This window comes from Jaculus jaculus, chromosome 3 (assembly GCF_020740685.1).
Source record: "Jaculus jaculus isolate mJacJac1 chromosome 3, mJacJac1.mat.Y.cur, whole genome shotgun sequence".
NCBI classification, from domain to species: domain Eukaryota; kingdom Metazoa; phylum Chordata; class Mammalia; order Rodentia; family Dipodidae; genus Jaculus; species Jaculus jaculus.
Window position 1 is genome coordinate 68969223 of NC_059104.1, and position 10535 is coordinate 68979757.

Sequence of the window (10535 nt, forward strand, 5' to 3'; positions counted from 1 at the left end):
TCATGATAAAAGTCCTACAGAGACTGGGAATAGAAGGAACATATCTCAATATAATAAATGTTATTTATGACAAGCCTACAGCCAACATATTACTAAATAGGGAAAAACTGGAAGCTTTTCCACTAAAATAAGGAACAAGACAAGGGTGTCCACTGTCCCCACTTTTAATTAGTATCATTTTGGAGGTCTTAGCCATAGCAATAAGGCAAGAGACACACATAAAAGGGATACAAATTGGAAAGGAAGAGATCAAGTTATCATTATTTGCAGATGACATGATTCTATACATAAAGGACCCTAAAGACTCTACTAGCAAACTGTTAGAGCTGATCAAAACCTACAGCAATGTAGCAGGATACAAAATAAACACAGAGAAATCAGTAGCCTTCCTCTATGCTAACAACAAACACACAGAGGATGAAATCAGAGAATCACTACCATTCTCAATTGCATCAAAAAAAAATAAAGTACTTTGGAATAAACATAACCAAGGAAGTAAAGAATCTCTACAATGAGAACTTTAAAACACTCAAGCAAGAGATTGCAGAAGACACTAGAAAGTGGAGAAACATACCTTGTTCCTGGAATGGATGAATCAATATTGTGAAAATGGCAATCTTACCAAAAGCAATCTACACATTTAATGCAATCTGTATCAAAATTCCAAAAAGCACTCTTCATGGAAATAGAAAAAACAATCCAAAAATTTCTTTGGAATCACAAAAAAGTCCAATATCTAAAATAATACTGAGCAACAAAAATAAGGCTGGTGGTATCACCATACCTGATTTTAACCTACACTACAGAGCCATAGTAACAAAAAACAGCATGGTACTGGCACAAAAACACACATGTACATCAGTGGAACAGAATAGAGGACCCAGATGTAAGCCCAAGTAGCAATAGCCACCTTGTATTTGATAAAAATGCCAAAAATACTCATTGGAGAAAAGGCATCCTCTTCAGCAAATGGTGTTGGGAAAACTGGATATATATCTGCAGAAGGATGATAATAGATTCTTCTCTCTCACCATGCACAAGAATTAAGTCTAAATGGATTAAAGACCTTAACATCAGACCTGAAACTCTGAAACTGCTAGAGGAAAAAGTAGGGGAAACCCTTCAACATATTGGTCTTGGCAAAGACTTTCTGAATACAACCCCAATTGCTCAGGCAATAAAACCACAGATTAATCACTGGGACCTCATGAAATTACAAAGATTTTGCACTGCAAAGGACACAGTGAAAAAAGCAAAGAGACATGCTGTGAGCTTCCTGACCAGCAGGATAAGAACGACCAGCAAACAAAGATCCTTCTCGATCACACTTTATTGGAGAGCCTCTTGGTTAACAGAAAAGTTGATGGCGAGGGGCCCGGGCGCAGGAGTGTAGCTGCTTTTATAGGGTGTAATACTACTAGACACCTACGGATTGGCCGCCACCTGCTCCCCCATCACCCAGGGCCACAGGATAGGCCCAGGATGCATTACATCATGTGCACGCGCAGCATCAAGCAAGACTGTCGCCAGGATATGACCAAGTAGGGGGTTGTTCGTCACCACTCTCAGCAGGAAGTCAGCGCCATCTTGTAATGGCGTCTGTAGCCACTCCCTGCAGCTCCTCCTTTTTTGTTTAATAAAATGGCCAAGCGTAAATAGAAAGCATGCCTTCCCGATCAGGTCCGCACCTCATGATGTGTTGACCGATCAAGGGAAGAAGTCCAACCTCCCCTTCCTCAGTGCAATGGGACAGGTCCCCTGAGAGTGCAAAGGCAGCGGTCAAACGAAAGCTACCATATTCCTGCCCATCCTCGTGCAATGGGTACTCTGAGACCCCAAGTGTGCAAGGGCCAGGGAAGCTATTTGTCTTTTAAAGCTGCCAGCCAGATTTGGGGAGAGGAGCCACATTCTAAGGCAGCGAGCGCTTGTGAAATGACCATTTTATCTCTCCTAGTTTGGGTTCGCAGGCGACAGACCAACCATAGGCAAAGCACACACCCTCCTAAGCAGCATACCAGAAACATTCCAGTTCCTACCCATTCCTTGAAATAGGAGAATGCAGATGATATCCAAGAAGGAAAGCCTTCTGCCAAGCTAAGATCCACTCGTGTGGAATTAATATGTACTATAGCTTGTCTTAATTCCTCCAATTCCCTATCAAATTCCTTAGACAAATTTTGCGAGAGGGCTAGCGACAAACTACAAGACAGATTAGCAGCTCTGGTGAAGTTTTCATAAGGGACACTAGTAACACACAATGCATTATACTTCCATTCACATCCCAGCTGAGCTAGCTGCCAAAGGACATCAACCTGTTCTTGGACTAAATCTATTCTTTGGTTTAAAATTTGGATACCACCCTTTAAGTGAGAATTTAAAGCTGTCTCAGTGTCTAAGGCCTCTGAGGTAGAAGTAGCCAAGTTATTCAAAGTTTCAGCCGTCTGTACTGGGAAGCTATGGCCACACCCGCCGCAGTAGCGGCAGCAGCTATCGCAGCCACGGCTGCAATAACTGCTGCTGTGATGCCAAAATCCCTTTTTTTTTTCTAAATAAAGTCAGCGTGCTGGGAGCTTCCACAGGCACAGGGACCCAACGAGGGACCCTAAGGACCATAGCATTTTTAAACTTTGGAGCATCCCAGCATTGGGACAAGAGGCAGGAGGTATTGGAGCAGCTACTAAAGGAGGAATTACTGAGGACAAACATAAACGGTGGGTGAACGCAAACTGGTGCCGGGGAGAAAGTAGCATTTCTTGCGTTAGTTTGTCACCCATGTCCAATGCTCATAATTCCCCCTGTGGTGTTGATAGTTTTGTATAAAGCATCCCAGTTCTCATCAGCTTCCTCCACCACCTGCTCCTTCTCACTAAAGACTGCAGTCACATTATTACAAGCAACTTGTCCTCCCTGTAATAACACAAAAGGTGTGAAATCAGTACAGCTTCCATTTGTTCCACACAAAATCCACTTTGAAAATGGATTATACCTTCTATCTTGTCTGAAAAATCCCCCAGTCCATAAGGCCAGATAGGGATGGGGACCCCTCATGTCCGGGGAGAAATTAAAGAGTTTTCCCTTACTCGTCCAGCCAACACCGGTAGACTGACAGTCAGACCACAGCCAGGTTTCCCCTTCATCACTTCCCCAACAATGAGGAGCAAGTCGTGGTTGGTATGCTTTGTCTGATATGTTTACACCAACCAGAAATGTTCCATTAAGCCAGATTGCCAATTCAGTATAGGTATAGTTACCAAATTTATATTGGGAAGTCTTATTCTCTGGACCATACCAATCATTACGTCTCTGTTGGTCATTTCTTTCCCAAATCATGTCCCTGTGGAACCAAGCAAAGGCTTGTTTCTTTAAGACCATACAGTCCTCATAAGTCGGATCAAGCGTAAAGCACAATGTCCCTGATGCCTGGAAACTCCACTGTTCTCTGATAGAAACGGAAGAGGTGTCTTTCCTCACCATGGGAAGACCCAGTTCCTTCTCTGTTGTAAAGAAACGGGGAAAAACCACAGCAGAGTGGTATACTGGCATGGGTTTGGGAAATGCAGACATAATGCCCCAACGCTGTTCTCCCCTACATTCCAGGCACAGGATGAGGATCATCAATAAGGCTCTCCTTTTCTCCATCTTTCTCTCCATCCTGGTAGGCATCTCCGTCTCCAGGAGCCTCCTGTTGGGGTCGGATAATTGTTTTCACCAAGCGAGCCGGAACCCAATGCGGAGAATCTTGGTCCTGTGGAAAAACACAAACAGCTCCCCTGGATCTTAATATCACAAGATCCGGTCCTTTCCATTTATTATCTAAGACGTCTTTCCACATCACCATTTCCTTCGGCACAGAAGTTAGAGATTTTCCATGTCTATCAGCTGCGCTGTCACCATGGAAATCCAAAATTAAAAAATTGAGTGTAAAAAGAGCTAAAGATATTCTTTCCTTGGGAGTAGCGTCTTCGGCTATCCCTCTTTTTTGTTTAAATAAAAGAGCTTTTAAGGTCTTATTAGCTCTTTCTACTATTCCTTGGCCCTGTGGGTTATAAGGAAGGCCAGTGGTGTGGGTTACCTGCATTTGAGCACAAAAGGCTCAAAAACCAGCAGATGTGTATGCTGGGCCATTATCAGTTTTTAAATGGTGTGGCTTTCCCCAAACAGCCCAGGCCTCTAGGCAGTGAGTCTTTACATGAGAGGCCTTTTCGCCTGCCAATGGTGAGGCGAAAATAATACCGGAGCATGTGTCCACTGAAACATGTAGGTATTTTAATCTTCCAAACTCTGGAAGATGTGTTACATCCATTTGCCAAAGGTCTCCAGGGCGCAGGCCCCGAGGGTTGACGCCCACATGTGGGGAAGGCAAAAAGGTAACACAAGATTGACAAGACTTTACAATGTTTCGAGCCTCGTTTCTGGAAATGAGAAATTTGAGTCTTAAAGTATTTTCAGGCACATGATATAATCTATGAAATTCTATAGCTGAAGCCTTAGGATCTCCTAAGGAAACCATGGCCAGCCTGGTAGCCTGATCTACCAGGTCATTAGCCTGTGACAGGGGTCCAGGCAGCAAGGAATGGGCTCTGATATGAGAAACATAATATGGGCAAGTTCGCTGCAGAATTAAAGATTGAAGTTGTAATAGAATATTAGACACTAAACTAGAGGAGCGAACTGAAGCTGCGATCTCTAAATTAGCCACTACATTGGCCACATACAAGGAATCTGTAAACAAATTAAAGGAAGTGGGGAATGTCTGAAATACCTCCAAGACTATTAAGCATTCAACAATCTGAGGAGAGTCAGGTCTGAACATTCTTACTATAGGCTCCGATGCCTGTACCAGGTAGGCCCCACGACCAGACTTTGAGCCATCAGTAAAGATGGCAGGGGCTGATGTAATAGGCTCCTGAACAGTGATTTTAGGAAAGTAAACCAAATTGTTTTCAACAAAAGACAAAATAGGGCTCTTTGGGTAATGATTATCTATGACATTTGGAAAGGCGCACATAAGAATGCTCCAATCATCCACTGTGCCACACAAAATTTGGACTTGTTCCTTAGTATAGGGAATGATAAGTTTATCAGGCAATTTTGCAAAATGTACTAAGCAATACTTAAGCCCCAAACAGGCCTGCTGAGCTACCAACTGTGGGAAATACTGAAGAGTGCGAGCCCCTAAAGAGTGTCCATGAAGCCACAACAGCGGTCCCTCCTGCCAAAGTACCCCTGTAGGGACATCCTTAGTCTTAAGGACACATAAAAGTAATGGTTTAGATGGATCAAATCTATCAAGTTGTGCTTTACTAAGCGCCTCTTCAATCTTAGTAAGGGCCTCACGGGCAGGCTGCATAAGCGTACGAGGAGAGGAGACATCAGGGTTGCCTTCAAGAATAGAAAAAAGAGGCAGCAATTCCGAGCGAGGCACATGAAGGAAACCTCTCAGCCAATTAATGTCTCCCAGCCGCTTTTGAAAATCATTGAGTGTATGTAAATGAGAGGTCCGTATACACATTTTCTGTGGCCCCACAGAATGAGGGCCAATGACGGTCCCCAGAAAAGTAACAGAATCTGTCTGTTGAACCTTCTCAGGGGCTATCAGCAAGCCATGATTCTCTAATGCTTGAACAACTCTTTGAAAAGAGGCATGTAAAACTGTTAACTCAGGGGCTGTCAACAAAATATCATCCATATAATGAATCATACGGAGAGAAGGGAACTCTTGACGGACAGAGGCCAAGGCTGTGTCCACAAATAATTGGCACATAGTAGGGCTATTAGCCATTCCCTGAGGCAACACACGCCATTGGAAACGAGCATCCGGCCTCTCATGATTGACTGAGGGAAGAGTGAAAGCAAAACGTTCCCTGTCTTGTGGACAAAGCGGTATGGAAAAGAAACAATCCTTAATATCTAAGACCATCACTGGCCAGCCCTTGGGCAAGGCAGAAAGTGCCGGCAGGCCTCTCTGAACAGGTCCTAAAACCTGCATTTGGGCATTGACCGCTCTCAGGTCATGGAGCAGCCTCCATTTACCTGACTGTTTTTTAATCACAAATATTGGAGTATTCCAAGGAGAAACAGAGGGTTCCAGATGGCCCAGATCTACCTGTTCCTGTACTAACTGTTTTGCGGCTTCCAATTTTTCTTGTGATAGGGGCCATTGAGGGACCCAAACTGCCTTGTTAGTTAACCAAGGGATGGGCACCTGGATTCTTTTGGAAGCAGCATTTTCAATGGCCCCTAAGAAAAACCCAATCCATTACGGTCTAATTTTTCTTTGGGAATAATTGGATCGGGGCACCCCTGAAGGAACTTTCCTAGTCCCTGTTCTGGGACAAAGCCTTGTATTTTCATCATATTTTTACTAGCCTCCGAATAGTCATTAGTCAAGCGGAGGCGCAACTGGGATTGAACATCCCTTCCCCACAAATTGATAGGGACCGCTAATACAAAAGGCTGTATTCTTCCCTTTTGCCCCTCATCAGTATACCATGTTAGTTCTTTTGCACTCATCTGGGGTGTCTCTGCATACCCCAAACCTTGAAGGGTCTGAGAGGATCTTTGAAGGGGCCAAGACTTTGGCCAGGAGTCTAGTTTTATAATACTCCTGTCTGCACCTGTATCGACTAAGCCCGAGAACATCTTGCCTTCAATGATTAACTGTAAGAGAGGTCTCTGATCTAATTCCCATGACAAGCAGGCCAGGTCCACCCCTGTGGACCCAAGACATCCTGTCCCCCTTTCCCTCTGTTCAGCAGGGAATTGTGAATGAGTGGAGGGCAAAGCCAACAGCTGAGCAATACGATCCCCGGTGCAATGGAGATCGTCCCATAAGGGGAGTGGCAGAGGACTTTAATGACGCCTGTAAAGTCAGGGTCAATGACTTCAGGAAAGACAATTAACCCCTTCAAGGTTGATGACGACCGCCCCAGAAGAAGCCCCACAGTATCTTTATGTAAAGGGCCGCAAACGTCGGTCTCCAGGGCTTGGATCCCCATCTCAGGGGTTAGGACCAATCCGGAGGCGGCACAGAGGTCCAGCCCTGCGGAGCCTGACGTGGCTCTCCTGCATGAGAGGACCGAGGCGGGCCCAGTGCCGGGGCTGGGGTCTGTAGTGCCCCATAAATTTGTGGGCCCTGGGGACGGGGGCCCTTCATCCCGTTTTATTGGTCCTGAGTAGATTGAAGGGGGGATACAGGTAGACCATTAATATCTCTTACTGACCTGCACTCATTTGCCCAATGTTTGCCCTTCTTACATCTCGGACAGGTACCCGGTGGCCTCTGCTTCCACCCCTCCTTTACCGGCGGGGCGGATTGTTCAGCTCTGGGGCATTGGCGTCTAAAGTGTCCTAGCTGCCCACATTTAAAGCACCCTTTATTTTTCTGAGCCTGTTGGGACTTAGTGGCTGCGAGGACTGCGGCAGCCAGGCCAGCATTAGAGAGTGGCCCCCCAATTTCTCAACAAGCTTTAACCCAGGCTTCCAGTCCCTGTTTCCAAACTGGGTTTATAGCTCGCTGACATTCTTTTGTACTTTGTTCATAGATTAATTGCAATACAAAAGGCATAGTATGATCTGCAGCTCCAATGGTTTTTTCTGCGGCAGCCACCAGTCTGGCGGCGAAATCTGCAAAAGGTTCTGTGGGACCCTGTATAATTTTAGTCAGGTTACCGGCTACTTCCCCTTTATTAGGGACTTCCTTCCAGGCCCAATAGTGAACATTATTAATTTGTTGGTAAACTTCAATTGGGAAATTAACTTGATTAGCCATGTGAGGGCCAAGCCCCCAAAGCATATCCACTGTCCATTCTGGATGTCCATTCTCAATATTTTGCCTAGCCTGTTCCTGAGCATTGTCTATAACTATGGCTTTCCACTCTAAAAATTGGCCTTTTGTAAGGCAAGCTTTACCCAATTCTATCCAATCAGTGGGCGTTAAAGGATCTGTAGCAATCCTGTGCAATAGTGCAACAGTATAATCCGCAGCTGGGCCAAAGTCTTTTGTTGCTTGAACTAAGTCTTTTAATTGTCTGTAAGGAATTGGATCATACCTCCTCTGATGGGTCACTGGATCCACAAATACAGGGAAAACTGAGACTAGCCGCGACCATGTTTTTGCATGTGTCTCTAGCAGAGTTATAGGGGGGAGGTGCAGACGGCTCTTTCAAATGCAGAAAACCATCTCCCTGGGCCGGAGGTGCAGACGGCTCTTTCAAATGCAGAGGACCATCTCCCTGGGCCTGTTTTCCTTTTGTTAGTACGGGGCGCCTAGGCAGAGATGAATAGTGCCTTTTTGTGACTTCCTTGATTCCTCCCCCCCCCCCTTTTTTAATGGTTCTTCCTCCTCCTCCTCCTCTAGGTCTGAGTTGGAGGTGATTTCCTCATCTGTCTCAAAAACATTTAAACGTACAAGCTCTTCAATAGGGGGATACAGCCTGGTAAAGGCCCCTTTAGTCCCTTTCTCAGGCAAGTGATGACTTATTTCCCCCATCTCCTCAAGCTCCTCCTGCAGGCTTTTATCTTTATCTTGTATATGTTTCTCCTTCTTTATATCTCCTTTTTTCTTAGGCCTAACTTTTGACTCCCCTGAATCAGACTCAGAAAGACTATCCTGATGTCTTGCTAGAGCTTCTCGTCCCCTTTTAATGATTTCTATGTGGTTTCCTTTACTTAAACAAGAATGGATAAGGCGCCAGAACGGCATCGTGCCTTTTCCTATTCTATCCTCCTTCTTTGCCCGTTCTAAATCACGACCTAGCTTCTCCCACGTAAGGAGGGAAAGATCACCCGACACCGCGAACCATGGCGCGATCTCATCTAGGTTTCTGACTATTTTCTTAATGGTCGCGGCTGAGATCTTAATGTCCCTCTGCTTAAGCAATTCTTTTATGGGTTGGACAAAATTATCGGGTGCAAAGTTTGTACTCTGAGAATTGCCCATGGCGCACGCTGTTATCTACCAGCGATTTATCCGCCTAACAAAAGAAGCAATACAGTGAGTGACAGATCGAAAAACCTTGTTGTCTACCAAGGTCTTTTATTTTCGATTCCGTGCTGCGAGGTTATTCCTCACCTAAGCAGTGACACTCTCCTCAGGTTCACAGCAACAGCAACACAAAACAAGAAGGAGAAACCACACAAGAAGCCAAATGGCAAGAATAAAATACGGGTCCGTCAATAGATCTAGCATGACTGGGGTAACTTACCGCGGTCTTCCTCTCCATGTGTCAAGTTCTGGATTCTCTTCGGCCCCTCGCCCGATGCCCTTCTGGCACCCGGCGTCCCGGGTTTCTCGGCACCACTTTGCTGTGAGCTTCCTGACCAGCAGGATAAGAACGACCAGCAAACAAAGATCCTTCTCGATCACACTTTATTGGAGAGCCTCTTGGTTAACAGAAAAGTTGATGGCGAGGGGCCGGGGCGCAGGAGTGTAGCTGCTTTTATAGGGTGTAATACTACTAGACACCTACGGATTGGCCGCCACCTGCTCCCCCATCACCCAGGGCCACGGGATAGGCCCAGGATGCATTACATCATGTGCACACAGCATCAAGCAAGACTGTCACCAGGATATGACCAAGTAGGGGGTTGTTCGTCACCACTCTCAGCAGGAAGTCAGCGCCATCTTGTAATGGCGTCTGTAGCCGCTCCCTGCAGAGACAACCTACATAATGGGAAAAAAATCTTCGCCAGCTATATATCTGATAGAGGATTAATATCTAGGATATACAAAGAACTCAAAAAGTTAAATAATAAGGAATCAAACAAGCCAATCAAAAAATGGGCTAGGAGCTAAATAGAGCATTCTCAAAGGAAGAAATATGAATGGTATATAAGCATCTAAAGAAATGTTCTACGTCACTAGTCATCAGGGAAATGCAGATTAAAACTACATTGAGATACCATCTCACTCCTGTCAGATTGGCCACCATCATGAAAACAAATGATCATAAATGTTGGTGGGGATGTTGAAAAAGAGGAACCCTTCTACACTGCTGGTAGGAATGCAATCTGGTCTAGCCATTGTGGAAATCAGTGTGGAGGTTCCTAAAACAGCCAAAGATTGATGTATCATATGACCCAGTTATAGCACTCCTAGGCATATATCCAAAGGACTCATCTCATTTCCTTAGAAGTACGTGCTCAACCATGTTCATTGCTGCTCAATTTATAATAGCTGGGAAATGGAACCAGCCTAGATGTCCCTCAACTGATGAGTGGATAATGAAGATGTGGCACATTTATACAATGGAGTTCTACTCAGCGGTAAAGAAAAATGAAGTTATGAAATTTGCAGAAAAATGGATGGACCTGGCAAGGATTATACTAAGTGAGGTAACCCAGGCCCAGAAAGCCAAGCGCAACATGTTCTCTCTCATATGTGGATCCTAGCTACAGATGATTGGGCTTCTGCGTGGGAATGAAAATTTTAGTAGCAGAGGCCAGTAAGTTAAAAAGGAGACATAAAGGGAAGAGAAAGGAAGGGAGGAGGGTACTTAATAGGTTGATATTGTATATATGTAAGTACAATGATT

General features: G+C 45.0%; 1 protein-coding gene across 1 annotated transcript; it reads right to left on the reverse strand.

Moving 5' to 3' along the window:
• Positions 1–6240: 6240 nt before the first annotated feature.
• On the reverse strand, positions 6241–6642 carry LOC123459426 (endogenous retrovirus group K member 7 Pro protein-like). The gene has a single exon (XM_045146047.1). It carries the CDS (start codon positions 6640–6642, stop codon positions 6241–6243), a length of 402 nt encoding a protein of 133 aa, XP_045001982.1.
• Positions 6643–10535: the final 3893 nt, after the last annotated feature.

Excerpts from the sequence above, each read along its gene's own strand:
- LOC123459426 (XM_045146047.1), bottom strand. The coding sequence starts at position 6,642 with ATGTTCTCGGGCTTAGTCGATACAGGTGCAGACAGGAGTATTATAAAA.